General features: G+C 38.4%; 2 protein-coding genes across 3 annotated transcripts in view; one reads left to right on the top strand and one right to left on the bottom strand.

Annotated features, from left to right (window-relative positions):
* The window catches only part of CDKL3 (cyclin dependent kinase like 3), a 58729-nt gene extending 55402 nt beyond the window's left edge, over nucleotides 1–3327 (bottom strand). The window contains exon 1 of the mRNA XM_072728588.1: nucleotides 3239–3327. Coding sequence (XP_072584689.1) covers nucleotides 3239–3241 — 3 coding nt within the window. The 5' untranslated portion in view covers nucleotides 3242–3327. The remainder of the gene's footprint in view (nucleotides 1–3238) is intronic.
* Nucleotides 2208–18778, top strand: UBE2B (ubiquitin conjugating enzyme E2 B). 2 transcript variants are annotated; one of them, XM_025994900.2, is made up of 6 exons: nucleotides 2208–2410; nucleotides 4446–4526; nucleotides 6427–6452; nucleotides 10937–11026; nucleotides 15680–15768; nucleotides 17435–18778. In XM_025994900.2, the coding sequence occupies exons 1-6, from the start codon at nucleotides 2367–2369 to the stop codon at nucleotides 17561–17563; spliced, it is 459 nt and encodes a 152-aa protein (XP_025850685.1). In that variant the 5' UTR covers nucleotides 2208–2366; the 3' UTR covers nucleotides 17564–18778. The 2 variants fall into 2 exon arrangements, with proteins under 2 accessions (XP_025850685.1, XP_072584690.1); XM_072728589.1 differs by lacking the exon at nucleotides 10937–11026 and having other exon boundaries at nucleotides 2211–2410.
* Nucleotides 18779–19528: the final 750 nt, after the last annotated feature.

Raw genomic sequence — 19528 nt, 5'->3', positions numbered from 1 at the left:
CCCGACCCGGAAGAGAAAATCATAAAGGGTTGAAAACGAGTTGCCGGTGGGCTTAGGCTCAGGGAAAGCTTTCTGGGGGGTCAGGGTGGGGATTATATGGGTTGAGACCAACTCACAAGGTTGGTTTTGAGTTTTGAGCAGAGGTGAGGGGAGGATCCACATTTTACTGCCCCGAGAGTCTGTCTCCTAGAGAAGGGTGGAAGCTTGCCCCCAGGCCAAAGAACAATATGCCACAGGTGCTGGGTCCTAAAAGGATGGTTTGAGTCGTGAAATAGAGATACACTGTAAAACAAGTCTTCCAAGGAAGTCTTGTGTAATTACGGTCGTCTAAGTTACCTATTTATATTAATATTCCATAGACCTGAGTTCGACCACAGGGGTCGGCATTCATCCTTAAGACGGGGTTAAGACGGTTCTTAATGTTTCTTGAACACTTGCTATATGCTTAGAAATTTTTTCGAACTCGTAGTACTCCTTTTTAAAAACGCCCTCCTTGAGGAAAAAAAAAAAACGACATAAAAGGACACAGCAAAGGGGGGATAAACATTATCTAATTGCTTAAAAACTAGACATGGGGTTCTGCTGGCCTGACAGCCTCCATACACTGTGAGATTCCAGAACAATTATACATTGCTAGCTAATGACCCGATAGGGATATTTTTTGAAGATTTTCTTTGGCATTTTACTGCATACATACTGACCCGTATGTCTTCATCCTTAGCTATGGTGAGAATTAGGATCGCTACTGGGGGAGGCAAAAGATGAGAATATTCAGCTTTTAACTTACAGAATTTCATTTGTGGATGCATCGCAGAACCTATCAAGAGTTAGGCTTGGCTTACTTGATCACCAATGAAGTTATAAAAGCAAAAGACAGAATTCAGGGTTTTGAGAAAAAGAGGTAGCAAGAAAGTGAGGGAAATTAACGCTTTCAGTTTCCAGGAAACTATGGGCAACTTGGTGCAACGCTCCCACTATGCCTTGGGTTGAAGAATTACCCAGAAGGATATAAGGTGTTCAGAGTCCTCCAGACCAGCAAAGCCCTGAAGCCAGGAATCAAAGGCAATGGAAGGAGGGAACTCAACACCTCTGAGCAACCTGGTGGACATCTCAGACCCATCTGCACCTTACTTGCTGGTGTAGGAAACCTGAAATGAGTTATCCAGGTTAGCTATATAACTCCCACCCACGTCTGCAAAATCTCTTCCCCACATCCAAGTTTTTAGGCTTTCGTGACATCCAGCCACCCTTCTAAATGCTTTGCGATCTCATCTCCATGTACCCTATCTTAGCCAGTCATGGACTTTGACACATTTTGACACCAATCCTAAAATGAGGCTTATGTTAAAATAAAATTCTGTAATTCCATAGAGATAGTCAACAAACCTTAAGACAATCTCTATACCATTTTTTTTTTTTTTTTTTGTCTCCGGAATTTCCAACCCTGCAAACCCCATTGTGATGCGCATACAGGCTCTTTGGTGGCCTCATGGAAGCATTTCGGGGAATTTTAGTTGGTGTGGGCCTCAACATTTCAATGCTGGGCTACTTATAAAAAACAGAGGTTCCCTCACTCTGCCCCATGTACCAGATTTGATAAGCCACTGAATCAACCAGAAAAGATTTTAAGTCCGTATTACTTTGAGCTGTTTTTAAAACTTAAGCAAAACAAGCTTTTGCTTCCGCCACGACCGCCGACCCTTTTCATGAAACAAACTGGAGGGAAAACTTAGTAAAGACCCATACGCGCCCTCAACCCCATAAACTTAACTACCCGGTGCTCCATAGACCTGAGACTCAGATTCAGACGACACTTTCACGTGATCCGTTCCAACCTCGTCATAGGAACACGTGGTTCTAGATACTTCGTCCCCTCCCCCTCAGGGGTGGATTGTTGACAACGCCGCCGGCGGTCACGTGACCTTACGTCATCCCACCTCCTTTCCCTGAAATCTCTGGCCCCGGATGCGGCTCTCTGTCCCCACCCGGTCGAGTTTAAACTACTAAAAGGGGGAGGCATAGGATGGTGTTTCGGTTTCGGGGTCTCTTAATCCACAACTTCCAATCCTAGAACAGAGAGGACTAATTTATCCATTAGATTAGGAAGCCAAGATTGATAGAGCCCTGCCGCAGAGCTCCTAAAACGCGTCCAGACGCCCCGTGCCCTTCTCCCCCAACCCCCTCCCCCCGTGGTACTGGCGGAGGGCGGAGGGATCTGGAGGCGGCGGAGGGAGACGTCATTGCAGGGTTGTTTGTGCAGCCTCGGCGGCGGCGGTGACCCACAGTGATTCGGCCGCCGCGCCGGGGGGTGGGGGGGCTGCGCGGGACTCTTTTCTTTCAGACTGACCGCGGGGCAGCTGGGGAGCATGTCGACTCCGGCCCGGAGGAGGCTCATGCGGGATTTCAAGCGGTAAGGGCGCTCACCTCCGCCTGGATGACGGCTCCTCCCCACAGCTATGGGGCTGCAGGGCGGGGATCCGGGACACCTTCCTCTCCTAACCCTAAGAGGGCCTCCTCTGCGCTCAGGGGTCCCGAAGGAAGCCCAGCCCTAGTCCCGGTTCGCACTCCTTCATCCTTGCTCACTCTGCCGACGTAAGAAATTTCGGTACCCCCTCCCCCAAAAGTAAAAAGATGGCTATGGTTTGTCCTAGGGTTCCCCGCTGCCCACTTGGGTCAGCCCCCCGACGTCTAGTCCTAGAGCTCAAGCTTCATTTCCCCTTCCTCTGTCCCCCAAAAGCAAACCCTTGCAGAATCCTATTCCCTGTTTGCTGCACCAGTTTTGCTGGATGGCCCTGCGGTCTTAGCTGAGGGGCAGGGTTGGGATGAAAAGCTCCCCCCCCCCCCCTTCTCATTCTCTCTGCAGCGAGGGTGGGGTCTGCAGCGCGAGGTCCGGAGGTTGTTAACCCATCCTCGGAAACCCGACTCTCCCTCGCCGCCCGAAAGGACCTTGAGAACTGGCTTAGAGAGCTGGGTCTCGGGCTGGGAGCCCGGGCTGGGCTGCCAGGGCCTTCTGGAACTCAGCTCTGTGGCCTGGTGTCTAAAGCCCTATCTATAGCCTCCAAAGTCTGGAAAAATGCCTTCCTTGAGACTGGCGCTAACCTGATACTCGCTCGGCCTCCTTTTGTAAAATAGGGTTTTGTTAGGAGGTGTTGGGGTTAGTAAGGAGGAAGTGACCTTTTTTTCAGTTTACCTTTGGATACTTGGAAGTACGGAGGCGGAAAAAAATAAGAAAACTTACCATTACGATCCACTGCACGTTTTGTGGGGGTTTTGTTGCTTTCCTCGGGAGACCTGCTCTGACAAAATATAGAAACTTGGGTTAGCTGCCCAGGAAGCAACCTTTTAACTTCGCCATTATAAAGCCATAGGTGAGGCATTTGGAAGCCATTGTTTTAGGCTTTGGGCAGTTTATCATTGAATATATTCCTAATGTACCTTCAGTGGGCTAGAAGCAGAATAAATCCATTAAGGCTTCTGGTCATCGAGGCTTGATGTGTTTGAGGTTGACTGGAGAGAACTATTTTTATGTAGACTAATTTCAAAGTATCTTATTATGTGACAATCACTACATATTGATATCTGTATATAAAATGCTGTATTTGTTTTAAAAGTTTGTCTTCTGAAGATTAAAGTCAAATCAAAGCTTAGCTCCGAAGAGTGAAATCCAAATAATAAAACTTGCAGTTCGTGTCCATTGTTACTCTGGTTTCTTACTGCCTTTCTCTGTTAATTCTGAATTGAACACAGGGCACCTTTGGTAGTTTTCCAAGGGGCTTCAGGTTACAAAAATTTGATTATGACAAGTGTTGGAAGGTAGCTTTGTATCGAGTCTCTTGATAAAAGAGGTAGATTTAGCTTGTAGCGCAGATCTTTAAAATAGCGACTGATGAAAAAAACCTAACTGAAGCTTGATTACTTTAAAAGCTACTGCTAATTGAAGCAAATAAGAGAAGGCTACTCTCCTAAAACTAGTTTCCTAATTAAATTGAATATAAGTGTTTTCAGTCATTTAGTGTTTGCCTTGAGGATCCTTTTTTTGGTTTTGGTGGGGGTGGTCATGTTGCACAGGTAGCTGTGGTTTGGAATCAGACCGTCTTTGCATCTTTAGAGCACGAAAAAAGGTGGTCTGTGAAAATCGGACTTGGGGCCTTTAATTTTTGTTGTTGATGGCATTCTGTGTGTATCACTTCTCAAAGGTACATCTTAAGCTTGATATTAAAAAAAGGATGAGTCCAAAGGCCTTTGGAATTTTAGTCAATTTGGAGAGGTGTTTAAGAAGTATATATGTGGTTGATTTCTTTTTTTTTTAAGTCATATTATTTTCCCCCTAAGCACAAGAACAAGGAAATGGTGTTAAAGTAGGTAGAATAGTCCATAAGGGTTCTCTTTGGCCTTCATAGCGACCTTAATGTTCAACTTTGAAAATTACTACTCTGGATTTCTAGATTGCAAGAGGACCCACCTGTGGGTGTCAGTGGCGCACCATCTGAAAACAACATTATGCAGTGGAATGCAGTTATATTTGGGTGAGTGGAAAGATATAACAAATGATAGGTGTAGTAATTCTTTAAGAAAAGTGAATGTAGCAAGTAGGCAAAGAGGCTGAGGTGGAATTGAGGGCTCTTACAGAAACTGCAAAGTAAATTAGAAAAGAAATTCTGTTAAGTGTTTCTGCAGTTAACTAAAATTTGTGTTGTATTATTTATGATTTTACAATCACTTTGGGTTTTATCTGATAAAAATTAAACAAGAAAAGGTAAATTATTGTACAGAATAAAATGTACCAAGCAAATGTTTATGCTTGCATTCTTTTGGAACTGTAAAAAGACTAAAAACTAAAAAATACCCAGAGCTTCCAGTGTGGCAAGAATTCATGAGAAATGTATCACGTGTTATATATATAACACTTTTTTTTTTTTTTTTTTAATAGAGGTAGGAGTAGAGGGGGGAGAGAGAGAGAAAATCTCAAGCAGACTCCACACCAAGTGCCAAGCCCAACACAGGGCTCCATATCACAACCCTGAGATCATGACCTGAGCCCAAATCAACCACTGAGCTATATGGGTGCCCTGTATATATGCCTCTTAATTTAAAATTTCCTTATGCCTTTTATTTTTCTGGACTTGATCTCTTTTTCTTTCACACTTTTTAAAACCAGGGGTTTGTACTAAAACCTTAAAGGAACACCTTCATAAACAGTTCTGAGTAGCCATTGAATTAGTTATGAAACTATATTAAATACTAGTGGAAAAATGAGTGTATTCTTCTAAAGAGATTATATTTGGGGTACCTGGGTGGCTCAGCGGTTGAGCATCTGCCTTTGGCTCAGGTCTTAGAGTCTTAGAATGGAGTCCTGCATCAAGCAGGAACCACCCCCCCCCCACCACCACCCCTGCCAATGGAGCCTGCTTCTCCCTCTGCCTATGTCTCTGCCCGTCTCTCTCTCTCTCTCTTTCGTGAATGAATAATAAAATCTTTTTAAAAATAGATTACGTTAAATTCAGGCTAACATGCTTTGAGGTCCTGAATGTGCCTTGCAAGAAGAAATAACGCTTGATGGTGCTGCTTAGGAAAGATCAAATTGGGGTATGGAGGCAGGGAAAAGGTTTGAGCAAAAGAAAGTGGCTTTCTTGGTTACATCAGTTCTCTCTAGCTGTTTTGAACAAGAAGTGTTGCTTTGTTGGGAAGCAGGATGCTTGGTTTGGTGTTATATAATTATTTTGCAGGGGCATTTCCATCTTATTGATGTGAATTGAAAATATGATTTTTTTCTCTTAAGAATATATACATTTACAAAGTGACTGGTTGGTATTTATGAACTGAATTGTTTTGGTGCTAAAACTATGAGGCTTGTCTTTGTAAATCCCCCCTAAAATGAAAACATAGAATAGTTATCCTTTATGCCTATCTCTATAAAAATCTAGAGCTAAGATGGTACTAAACTAACAGTATCTTTAAAACTCCACCAATCATTAGAATAAGCCCCCTCTTTCTCTGTGTGTTTATCCTTTTGACTCTTAAAAATCAAGAAAAAGAGGGGTGCCTGGGTGGCTTGTATGGGCAACTGATTCATCATCTCACCTCAGGTTTTAAAAAGTTTTTCTTTTTTTTTAATTTTTATTTATTTATGATAGTCCCACAGAGAGAGAGAGAGAGAGGCAGAGACATAGGCAGAGGGAGAAGCAGCCTCCATGCACCGGGAGCCCGACGTGGGATTCGATCCCGGGTCTCCAGGATCGCGCCCTGGGCCAAGGGCAGGCGCTAAACAGCTGTGCCACCCAGGGATCCCTCACCTCAGGTTTTAGATCTCTGGAGTTAGGCACTGTATTGGGTTCTGCATTGGGCCTGGACCCTACTTTAAAAAAAAAAAAAATCAAGAAAAGGCAGAATGAAACATCTTTTAATCAGAAATCTTCTTGTTTTCAGACCAGAAGGGACACCCTTTGAAGATGGTAAGTCATTCTCAATTATGTTTTCTGTAATATTAGGATGCTGCGTTTCAGTACATAATTGTTAACACCAACATACTTAAAACTATTTTCTGTATCAGCTTGACCACCTCCATTGCCAGTTCTTTGTGTTACTTTGGTATTTGGCTGTAGAACTGAAGGCCTAGATAGTAGGTTAATGGTGGATAATCGTGCTTTTTTAATATTGTTATCTATGTTGATAAGGTGTCAAGCTGAAATTGTTCTTAAACTTTCATAGCTGAGGCATCTGGCTGGCTCATTCAGTAGAGCACGTGACTCTGTCTCAGGGTTGTAAGGTCGAGCCAGCCTCACATTTGGTGCAGAGATTACTTAAAAATAAAATAACTGAAATCTTAAAGTAAGAAAGACCTGCCAGTAGCTTCACATACAGCTGGCTTTTGACACCTGTAAGTAGCATTCTGTGTAATCTTTTACTTCTTAAATTTAGTATTTCCACCAAAAGCCAGGAAAATGGGAAACTGGTCCTGATACGTATTTATAATTGCACTTTTCAAATTGATTGTAATCGAAAAAAAAATTAAAAAAAAAATTGATTGTAATCGGGTTCTTAGATTTTCTCTAATTACAGCATAGATTTTTAAGAATTATTGAACAGATTTGTTTTAATTATCAAAATGTCTCCAGAATTAACCCATTGAAGATATTTGAACAAAGATACTATTTTTTAAGGAGATAACCTGAATGCTTAATAGGGGAAAATGGTTAAGCAAATTATGAGGTATCTATATTATGGAATATTATGTACTTATTGAAGAATAGTAAGGCAAATCTGGACATATGTCTCGAGACAAAGTTTTAGAATAACGTATATTTTTACTAAACACATATATTCAAGTGTGTGGGTATTAAAGGGTTACAAACCACACCATTATCAGTGGTTTCTTCTAAGTGGGGATAAGGAATTGAAGAGAAGTAGCTCTAAGGACTTCAACTTTTTGCACTGTACCAGGGGTTCTCAGGTGGTCCATAAACCCCCTTCAAGTCCCTGAGACTTTCATGGGTTCCTTATAATTAAAACTGTCTTTATAATTTGAGGCATTTGTCTTTTTTGCTCTATCAGCGTTTGCAGTGATGGTACAAAAACATTAGTGGCTAAACTTGGACCTATGCAGTTTAGCATCTTGGTACAAATTAAGACTGTCTCTAAACGTACAAATAGTCATGGTATTCTTTGCTTTTTTTTTTTTTTTTTTCTTTTTTTTTTTTTTTTTTTTTTTTTAAGATTTTATGTATTAGAGAAAGGGCATAAATAGTGGGAGGAGCAGAGGTAGAGGGAGAAGCAGGCTTCCCACTGAGCAGGGAGCCCATTGGGCTCAATCCCAGGACCCTGAGATCTTGACCTGAGCCACCTAGGCACCCCTATTCTTTGCATTTTATTTGTTGGTTTCAGTTTTGGTTTTTTAAGATTTTATTTATTCATGAGAGACACCGAAAGAGAGGCAGAGACACAGGCAGAGGGAGAAGAAATAAGCTCCATGCAAGGAGCCTGATGTGGGACTCTATCCCAGGAATCCAGGATCACACCTGAGCCAAAGGCAGATGCTCAACCGCTGAGCCACCCAGGCGTCCCTGGTTTTTGTTTTGTTTTGTTTTGTTTTGTTTTGTTTTGAAGTCATCTCTACATCCAACATGTGGGGCTTGAACCCACACCCCTAGATCAAGAGCCTGACTGAGCCAGCCTAGTGACCCATATTCTTTGCATTTTTAAAAAACTTGTCATTTTCACTTAAAAATGTCTTGATAGCAAAGGAAATTCATCTTGATGAAAAAAGTAGATATTATTAATTGTTGACCTTTGAGTATGCATTTTTAAAATAATCTGTGTGATTAAGTGGGAAATATACATAAAACACTTCTCTTATGATTTTCTGGAGGCAAAAGCACTTTTGCAGTTGTTTTGAGTTGCAACTTACACTTTTTTTCATGGAACATTTTTACTTGAATGAGAGACAAACTGATAATTTAGACTCAACTGTTTAGACTCATAAGTGACTGAAATGAGCTGTTAGATCAAGGAAAGTAACTGACAGTATTGTTGCTGCTGATAAAATAATGGTTTCCCAGTACTTCAAGACTTCTCTGATAAACATCAGTAGGCAGTATTACCTAGTTGTTATATGTTTATGGATAGTGTGTAATGAAATGTGGCAACATTTACAAGATTTGTATAATTCATTGAACCAATATTTTCTGAATGACCAGTGTATCATGTTAGTAGATTATGGATGGATAAAACATTTATGCAATGAGTAACAGATTTTAGTTTAACGGATGCAAAAAGTTTATATGATTTCAGTCTACATTGCAGCTAACCTTTAAAAGCTTACCACTTCCTTAGTATAGTAACCAAAAAAGAGTATCTACAGTTATCTGAGAAAACTATGAAAATATTTTTTCATTTATGTATTTTTGTGAGGCCTTATTTTCTTCTGTATCTCATCCCAAAACAACATACTGCAACAAATCGAATGCAGAGGCAGCTGAGGGAATCCAGCTGTCTTGTATTAAGTCAATCATTTGAGATTTGCAAAAATGTAAAACAGTGCTAAGCTTTTTACTAACTTTGTGGGGAAATATATTACTTCTCATTAAATGTTACTCAGGTTATTTTGTAGTGAGTTTACAGTAATTAGTGAATTTTTTAAATTTTTCTGAGTTAGAGGTGCCTGATTGGATCAGTTGGTAGAGCATGTGATTCTTGATCTTGGGGTCATGAGTTACAGCCTCACATTGAAAATAGAAATTACTTTTTAAGGAAATTCATAAGTTAAATACTGTCTAATACAGGAAATACTAATAGTTACATCCAGTAGCACTGGAGGCAGTTTGTACGAGTTCGTGAGAACAGATTGTTAAAAATTGGGGGAATTTCTGCAGGCTATTTATTAAAGAACCAATATTTAAAAGTGAAATGATTTTTCATCTTTGGAAATACATAAAATGGTATGCTGTCCCATGTATCTCTTTCCAGCTTCACATTCAGTTGACTTCCCATTGGAAGCTTGGTGTTGGTTGGGAATAGGAGTATAAGGGGGTCCTGAGACTCCATAAAGTGGAAGGAAAAAAACTTGAAAATGGCTGTTCCATATTTTGTAGGCTGAAATTCTTAAAATTACATTTTTTTAATTAAAATTCAAACCTTCAAAATACAGGTTAGATACAAGGCTGTCTTCACTATTTAACTGTATGTTTCATAATAATCTGATATATTTGGAATATAAAATAGATAACAAATTTTGCTTGTATCTTTGGCTTCCCTCATGCCAAATTTCCAAAGGGCAAAAAAATGTAAAAAGGTAGAGGTTGGGACACCTGGGTGGCTCAGCAGTTAAGCGTCTGCCTCTGGTTCAGGGTGTGATCCTGCGGTCCCAGGATCAGGTCCCAAATCGGGCTTCCTGCATGAAAGCCTGCTTTTCTCCCTCTCACTGTGTCTCTGCCTCTCGCTCTGTGTCTTTCATGAATAAATAAATAAAAATCTTTAAAAATAATAGTAATAATAATTTTAAAAGATTAAAAGGTAGCGGTTGTATACCAAATACATAAAGATAAAATATCAGATAAAATAATTAGAGAAGATTGTTTAGTTTTTCTAAAACTACATTGATGAAATAAGGGAAGAACCTTGTAGGGACATCTGGAATGTCTTTTATTGAGTTCATTAGGAAAAAGTCTCAATTTACCAAGTATGTTTAAGGGCCTGTAGTTAAAATACCTCTCCAACCTTCAGGTGGATTTCCTCAAAATAAAAGAACTCTAAATAATGAATAAATAGAAGTCTAAAAGACCTACCAAACCAGTAATAATGGTCATTTCTGCAAAACAGATTTGGAATTGGGAGTTGAGAGTTCTACTTTGTACCCTGTGAACAGATTGACTTTGTTAGAGATGTGTAATTTTTTTAAAAGCCTGTGTCTGTACTGACCATAAAATACTGCTTTGCAGAATGTACCACATTGGTCTATAGGCAGTTACACTAATACTTACTGGGTTTTGGCATATTTAAGTGGAAGGATTCATGTGTGGACAGAAGAGACCTTTTAGATTAATGTCCATGCCTCCAATCTAAGTCCTTTGTCATGTGGTCGTTAGCCCCTCTTGAAATCTTTTACATACCCTCTTCTAAGCTATAATAAACTAGCTGTAGTTCCCCAAATGTGCATTTTAAATTTCAGTAGCTAGGGCCAAATTGCTTTCCAAAAGTATGGCAGTTTCACATTCCCACCAATAGCACATGAAAGTGTGTTCCCAAGTGCTTGCCAATGCTGCATGTTACCAGTCTAATGTAAATCAAAGTATATTTAGTATGTTTTATGTGCTAAGCCAGAAGTGACTTTAATTTTTGTATGGTTGTGCAAAAATTAGTATGGGTTGGGAATTCATTGATGAAGAGATTAAAAATTAATGCTTGTCTTTACCATAATTATTTTGGTTTGTTTTCTATCTAGGTACTTTTAAACTAGTAATAGAATTTTCTGAAGAGTATCCAAATAAACCACCAACTGTTAGGTTTTTATCCAAAATGTTTCATCCAAATGGTAAGTAACATTTTATTAAAATTCACAAATGATGGGGGGGTAGTTTTTTCCTTCCTTTTAAGAGTTGACCCATACTTCTCACTGCTAGGGGCCACTATTCTAGATGTTGCTTCCATGTCAGTATTAGCTACATTTTTGTACCCTAGAATCTTTAGAAGGTTCCAAATTTCAGGTGAGGTTTTAATACTTTTTATTTTAAGATTTTATATATTTATTCACGAGAGACCCACAGAGAGGAGCAGAGACATAGGCAGAGGGAGAAGCAAGCTCCCTGGTAGGAAGCCGGAAGCAAGACTCAATCCCAAGACCCTGGGATCATGACCTGAGCTCAGATGCTCCTATACTTTTGATTTTAAAATACTATCCATGTGTAGAAATGTGAAGGATACCAAAAAGAACTTGTCACTTAAAATTTAGCTTTTAAAAAACACAAAAAAGGGTGCCTGGGTGGCTCAGTCACTTAAGCATCTGCCTTCAGCTTGGGTCATGATCCCAGGGTGCTGGGATTGAGCTCCACATCAGGCTCCCTGCTCAGCGGAGAGTCTGCTTCTCCCTCCTCTCCTCCCAACTTGTGCTCTCTCACTATCTCTGTCTCTCTCTCTCAGATAAATATTTTTTAAAAAACACAAATTAATGCTTATACAAAATTGAGGTCATGTATATAAAATGACTTATTTTAATATATTGAACATCTTTCCTTGTTAAATATCCTTTGCATCATTTTTTTTTCTTTTGCATCATTCTTAATGGCTACAAAATGTTCTCTGCGATTATCATAATTAATGATGTCCAGTTGTTGGTGATTTTCAGGTTTTTTTTTTTTTAAGACTTTTTATTTTGAGAGAGTGCGAGCGTGAGGTGGGAGAGGGAGAAAGAATTTTTTTTTTTAATAAATTAATTTTTATTGGTGTTCAATTTACCAACATACAGAAAAACACCCAGTGCTCATCCCGTCAAGTGTCCCCCTCAGTGCCCGTCACCCATTCCCTCCCACCCCCCGCCCTCCTCCCCTTCCACCACCCCTAGTTCGTTTCCCAGAGTTAGGAGTCTTTATGTTCAGGGAGAAAGAATCTTAAGTAGGCTCCACACTCAGCAGAGCCTGCCTTGGGGCTCTGTCCCATGACCCTGAGATCAAGACCTGAGCCAAAATCAAGAGTCAGTTGCTTAACCAACTGAGCCACCCAGGTACCCCAAGTTTTTTGTAATTTTATTTAAAGATTTTATTTATTCATTTATGAGAGAGACACAGAGAGAGAGAGGCAGAGACATAGGCAGAAGGAAAAGCAGGCTCCCTGTAGGGAACCTGATAAGGGACTCGATCCCAGGACCCTGGGATCACAACCTGAGCCAAAGGCTCAACCACTGAATCACCCAGATGCCCCTGTTTGTAATTTTAAACAGCACTTTGAACATTCCTGAAAATTTTTCCCAAATACCTGTGAGAGTATTACAGAATAAATTTTTAGAAGTGGTATTATTGGGTAAAAAATTCATACATTGAGACGCCTGGGTGGTTAAGTGGTTGAGCATCTGCCTTTGGCTCAAGGTGTGATCCTGGAGTCCCAGGATTGAGTCCCAAATCGGGCTCTTGCAGAGAACCTGTTTCTCCCTCTGCCTGTGTCTCTTTCTGTCTCTCTCTCTGTCTCTCATGAATAAATAAATAAGATCTTTTTTTTTTTTAAGTTCATATGTTTTTAAGGCTTTTTAAAATACAGTTTTCCATTTTTTTCTCTCATTTCTATTTTCATTTGGAGAAATTTTTTTTATTCCTATTTTCCATAAATGCTGAGTGACTCTATGTAATTGATATGCTCTTCCGTAACTTCTTGTTCACTTCTAATGCATGTATATATCTGGATTACAAATTACAAAAGTTATTTTCCAAAATATTTAAGCTTCCCATTTTGTAGCCTTTGCTCATTTAAATATGGACTTCTCCATCAGTTAACTTAGTTTTAGAAGGAGTCACTTTACATTTATTCCACTTTAGTTTTGTCTGACTTAGACTTGTTATTGAATTGACCCACAATATAGTAAGGTTTTGTAAATCAAGGTGGGAAAGACTGTAGAATGTGCAGAGGGGATCTGTGTATAGGTGTAGTATTTTCATCCTTAGGGAAACAATGTATTAGATTATTTTTCATCTCTTTGTATTAACAATGGTTTATAACAATGTTATATATACATTGTATTATATACAATTTAACAATGTATTATAACAATGGTTTCTCTTGTCTTTTATCAGTACTTTTATTAACTTTCTGGTCTACCTTTTAAACATCTTTACTTGAAATATAATTCACGTATCATGCTGTTCATTCATTTAAATTTTACAACTCAGGGAGTTTTGGTACACGGAGTTGTGCAACCATCACCCTATCAATTTTAGAACATTTTCATCTCCAAAAAAATCCCATGACAGTTGGCACTCACTCCCTTTTCTCCCAGCACCCTAGCCCTAGGCAGTTGTAGTTTCTTTATAGATTTGCCTGTTAGGGGGGTGCTGGGGTGGCTTAGTTGGTTAAGCATCTGCCTTCGCTCAGGTCATGATCTCAGCGTCCTAGGATAGAGCCTGGATTGGCCTCCCACATTCAGTGGCAAGCCTACTTCTCCCTCTCCCTCTGCCCTTCCTCCTGCCCATGTTGTCTCTCTCTATTTGAAATAAAATCTTAAAAAAAAAAAAAGAAAAAAAGGATTGCCTGTTATGGACATTTCATTAAAATGAAATCCTATAATAAATATAGTCTTTTGTCTCTACTTCTTTCAGCTGGGATAGTTTTTCAGGATTCATCCATGTTGTAACTGTATTTATTCCATTTCCTTTTATTGCTGAAATTTCGTTTTATGGGTATATATTATATTTTGTTTACTCATTTGTTAGTTGATGTTTATTTCTTGTTTGCTTTTGGATTACTTCTTAGAAGTAGTTACTAGTTCAGAATTTTAAAATCATTTTGTACTTTTATGGATTTTACAGGGGTGATCATTGTTCTTTAGGCTTGCCAAGTTTGATGTTCATGCGGGATAAATACTAGACAGTTGACTGGGCTGCTTTAAAGTGGAGATTTAAATCTGCTCTAAAGCTAGTAAGTCGGGCAGCCCTGGGTGTCTCAGCAGTTTAGCGCCGCCTTCAGCCCAGGGTGTGGTCCTAGGGTCCAGGGATCGGGTCCCACGTTGTCAGGCTCCCTGCATGGAGCCTGCTTCTCCCTCTACCTGTATCTCTGCCCCCCCCCCCGCCCCCGCTGTGTGTCTGTCATGAATAAATAAAATCTTAAAAAAAACAAAACAAAAAACTAGTAAGTGGAAGTAGCTAGCACATGAATGGTGATTGAGGCCATGAGAGTGAATAACTATGCCCAGAAAGTATATATACAGGAGGGCAAGGAGGAAGAGGATAGAGGATAGAGCCCTGAGAAATGACAGTATTTAGATATAATTTGCCTCCTCTTCCTCCCAAAAGCCTTACTTAGTTGTGTCTTTATGTAGAGGATCTGGCTTGCTCCATGAAACTTTCCAAAGTTTGAAAGTATAACATTTAAATGCATTTATTCTTTGTCAACACAGCAGTTACGGAAATTTGTCATATAGACAAGAGTCTCACAAGCAGGTAAAAAAATTTATTCAGTTTCAGAGGGAGGAGAACCGTCCAGATATTAAAGACTTAAAACCTATTAATCAGGGCAGCCCCGGTGGTGCAGCAGTTTAGCACGGCCTGCAGCCAGGGCGTGATCCTGGAGACCCTGGATCGAGACCCACATTGGGCTCCCTGCATGGAGCCTGTTTCTCCCTCTGCCTGTGTTTCTGCCTCTCTCTTTCTCTGTCTCTATGAATAAATAAATAAAATCTTTAAAAAAAAAAAACTATTAATCCCTTGATTTTTAGTTTGTTTTTTGAGTATGAAAGGAATGCATATTCGTAAAAACAAATCATGAAATACAAGAATCCTTTTATTTACAGAGAGCCAGTACTTATATTTTGGCATTTAGTCTTACAGATGTTTTGTGACTACACAGAATGTCAAAATAGTTACGTGGTTCAAGTGAAAATATTTAAATATTTTGTAAAAAAAAAAAATGACATCCTCTAAAAATGGAATCTTAGGTGTAACGCATTGTGGAGGTCTTTCTGCATTAGTTAACAGAAGGTAGATATGTATCATTTCTCTTGGCTACATTGCTGTTGGTTATGTGATATGAATGTACTATTATTTAGCCAGTCACTTCTTTATGAATCACAGGTGGTTTCTAATTTTATACTCTTATAAACAGTATTATAGTGAACTTCCTATAAATAAAACTTCATATGTTTACACTTATTTCTTTTAGATGTAATTTCTGGGAATGTAATTATGATGTTAAAAAATATTTTTTTTTCCGGAGCTTTATTTAAGGAATTTAGAAATAGGGGATTTAAAAAGATTGGATAGAAGATGGGTATTTGAAAAAATTTAACTGTGACAAAGCCTCCTGACAAAAAGATGCAAAATAAGAGACCTTAGTTATAACAGTGGTTTTTCTGTGAGACAAGAGGGTTTGGTAAATAATGTTCAGAACTTCTGACTGGGCCAAGCATTCTGTTTGTGGCAAAGATTTCTCTTTAACTGTTAAATATGATAAAGTCAATATGTAACCAATTTTAGTATTGTCTTTACAGTGTATGCTGATGGTAGCATATGTTTAGATATCCTTCAGAATCGATGGAGTCCAACATATGATGTATCTTCTATCTTAACATCAATTCAGGTAAGTGTATGTTAGGTTGCATCATGAATTTTCAAAATTCTGTGGGATAGTCAGCTTCTTTAGGAGCAGTCTAAAGACCACATGAGGAAACTTTGCTTCCTAGCACCCATGTAACCAATAGCACAGCTTGGATAATCCCATGATTTTCAGACAGCTGGTCTGCTTTTCTGTCTCTTTCTCTCTCTCTCTCTCTCTCTCTCTCTTTTTTTTTTTTTTTTTTTTTTTTTTCAGGGTTTTATTTATTCATGAGAAATAGAGAGAGAGAGGCAGAGGGAGAAGCAGGGTCCATACAGGGAACCCGATGCGGGACTCGATCCTGGAACCCCAGGATCATGCCCCGAGCCAAAGGTGGATTGCTCAACCACTGAGCCACCCAGCATCCCTGGCCTACCTTTCTCTTAGTGATCACATTGGATCAAACCTACAGTCATTTTCCTGGTCCTTGTGTAAATCAAGTGTTCTCACAGGTCAAGTATTATTTATGACCATCAAGGATAGCCAGAGGATGTGGAGAAGGAAAACTCTTCTTGGAAATAAAGATGATTGCTTAGAAAAACCATAGTGACCTCAGGAAACTGCCAAGTGCAGAGAAGCATTAAGTATGTTACCCCATCCAAGAAATCCTTTTTTAAAAACAGATAGTGTAAAAAAAAAAGAAAGAAAAGATAGTGTAACCATTTGCCAAACCAGTCTGGCAGATTATTTCAGAGTTGATCCTGAATGACAGTTTTAGAAGTAAAGTGAGGGATGTTTTAGTTTATGTGGGTGTAAAAGGAGCAGAAGTCAAATTTTGGTTTGTGATATTTTTAAAACTTTTTCTCTTTCATTTCTGCTTTAATTCAAGTCATTTTATAAACATTTTGAACTTCTCTATTTCATTCCCTTGCTGCTAGGTGTATATATTTTCTATATTAAAGGAAACAAGATTCCCCACCCAGCTTACTATCAGACATTTGCAAAGTAAACCATAAAAATAAAGTTTAACTTTGGAAAATGTTAGTTGCTATGCTATTATTTCCAAGTATTGTATATTATTATACAATAACTAATATTATACAGCTAACTTATGTTAGTTGCTGTGCTATTTCCAAATATTGTATATTAACCAAATCAAGCTGTTTATTTCCTGGCTAATGCTTAAGTATGTTAAAGAAGAATATTCTGAGGCATCCTGGGTGGCTCAGCAGTTTAGCACCACCTTCTGCCCAGGGTGTGATTCTGGATACCCGGGATTGAGTCGCACGTCGGGCTCTCTCCATGCAGCCTGCTTCTCCCTCTGCCTGTCTCTCTCTCTCTCTCTCTCTCTTTCTGTGTCTCTCATGAATAAATAAATCTTAAAACAAAACAAATATATATATATATATATATACACACACACACACACACACATACATATATACTTTTCTAATTTCCTTGAAATTAGAGGTCTGCAGTTGAGTACTGTGTTTTGGAAACGTCAGTTCTCTAGCAGCAGGAAATTATTAAATTGATCAAGCCATTTCTGAAAGTATTTAAGACCTAAAAATACAGAAGATAATACTAATATCTGCCATTTCTTTCCTGAGTAATTTGTTCTTTTATACAACCTCTCTGCTCCATATCTGACCCATGTTAATGTAAAGAGCAATTCAACTAATCCTTTTTTCCCTTTTCTCTTTCCTTTCAGTCTCTGCTGGATGAACCGAATCCAAACAGTCCAGCCAATAGCCAGGCAGCACAGCTTTATCAGGAAAACAAACGAGAATATGAGAAAAGAGTTTCGGCCATTGTTGAACAAAGCTGGAATGATTCATAATAGACAACTGGTCTGTTAATTTTTTTCATCATTGTTGTGTATAATTTACCTCTCAGTAGAAAGGCTAACAAATTTTAAGTGCCACAGGTTTTAAGGATTCTGCAGAAAAAAAAAGTCCTTCAGTTTAGAACCTACAAAAGCTTGTGTATCTTGATTAATGTACTTTTTATTGCATGGTGTGAACTAAGTTATTGCTTACATAAATTTGTAATATATCCTGTTTGTATTTTTTTCCAAGTGTATAATGTTGGTGTGGAGTTTTCATGACAGAATAATACACATTTTGTAAATCTGTACTTTTTTCAAATATTGAATGCCTTATTTTTGAATTCTTTAGATTTTTAAATTGGAGAAAAGCACTTAAAGTTTTTTATATATGAATATTACATGTAAAGCTGTTAAAATACATAACTTCAGTGCAAGAGACTTTGTCACTTATTTCCTTATCTGTTTAGGAGGGGTTAATAAGTCTCTAGCTCTCCATCAATTGATAGTAGTTTCATTTCCAATTTCAAAAGAACAGATTTATATTTTATCAAGAAATTCTTCAAATTTGATTCTAACCACCAATTATAATTTTCAAACTTTATTTTGAATGTTTGAATGAAACTATTTCCATTTCACTTGAGCAATTATAGACATAACTGGTTTGATTCTGTCCAACTCTGTATTTAGGCCACTTGTTACTGTTTCTTCATGCACTACTTACTGTTAAACTGTACCTTTTGCAATTTCACAGTTTGTACCTCTGCCATGAGGAATTGGCACCTCTACGGGAATAGAGAGCTAATGCAACTTACTTTGCTGCTTGATAGCACTTTAAAAGGTTTTTGATAATGAAGAAAGTAAAACAGTAAACATTTATTAAAATTCACGCCCCACTATTAACACTGAGTAAGAATTGGTTGCATTGGTTTAGTAAGGCAGATACTTGGAAGGATTCTTGGTGTAACTTAAAATATTTGAAAACTGCCTTTTAATGCAATTGCATATCTGTTTATTCTGGAAAAATGTTTTAATATCAGGGCCTGCTGAGTTGCTTTCTCTTGTGGAGATTTTTTTTTTTTAATCTCCTAAGTTGTATAAAAGTTGTACTGCATCTTAGTTTACTGGATAAATTTAAAACACAGTATTGTAGAAAGCTTATACAAAGCTATCCTATGCCTTCAAATAGTACAGAAAATGGAAAATATACAAGTAAATTCTGTTGAACCACCTGTGTAGTCTTTCTAGTAGTTAAAAACAGCTATTTGAGTAACCCCAATAGTTTCTTGTCCTGTTCTTACTAGTTTAGTAAGCTAACAGTTTCTCTGTTGGAAGACTGCAGGATGGCAGTGTCTACAGCTTCTATTTATTAAGCCAAGTTTGACACTGGAAGACTAAATGTTGATGTTTCCCTTTAAAAGTTATTACTTGGCAAATTTGGGAGTAATTGTATGGTCTTAGAAAGCTTTTCATACAAATGAGAGTCCATTCACTGGAATTAATGGCCAAAAAAAAAAAAAAGATGCTTACAGTTACTTTTTTGGTCATAGTAAATGTGATGCTTTCATATTCAGCTCTGAGACAAAGTGTAGCTTCTGGAGACATTTACTCCAATGACTGACTCTTAATATACAGTAGGTATACGAGAGTCTCCCCTCTTATTTTATTAAATGCTGTTTGTACTGCTTCAGAATCTATTTTTATCCTAATCTCTTTTCCTTTCCCTATGTAAAATTGAAATATTTCAAGTATTGATACTTAGAAGGGGGTTACATCTCACTTTGCAGGAAGTCTCTGAGCTCTAGGTCTTAAATTCAACACCTAAAACCACCGAGTTCACATTCCCATTGGAGAAAATTCTTAGGAATATTCCTCTCCCAATTACTCCTCCATTTTTTTCTTCAGCTTTGGAACAGATTCCTGTTTCTTTAGTTAAGTACTAGATGTAAACCTTCAATTTACAAGGTTATACCGTACTAA

This window comes from Vulpes vulpes, chromosome 12 (assembly GCF_048418805.1).
Source record: "Vulpes vulpes isolate BD-2025 chromosome 12, VulVul3, whole genome shotgun sequence".
Lineage (NCBI taxonomy): Eukaryota > Metazoa > Chordata > Mammalia > Carnivora > Canidae > Vulpes > Vulpes vulpes.
This window is presented reverse-complemented; position numbering and strand designations above follow the sequence as displayed.

Excerpts from the sequence above, each read along its gene's own strand:
- UBE2B (XM_025994900.2), top strand. The coding sequence starts at position 2,367 with ATGTCGACTCCGGCCCGGAGGAGGCTCATGCGGGATTTCAAGCG. Across the intron at positions 4,527-6,426 it reads TGGAATGCAGTTATATTTGG|ACCAGAAGGGACACCCTTTG; the intron begins GTGAGTGGAAAG and ends TCTTGTTTTCAG. Across the intron at positions 15,769-17,434 it reads CTATCTTAACATCAATTCAG|TCTCTGCTGGATGAACCGAA; the intron begins GTAAGTGTATGT and ends CTTTCCTTTCAG.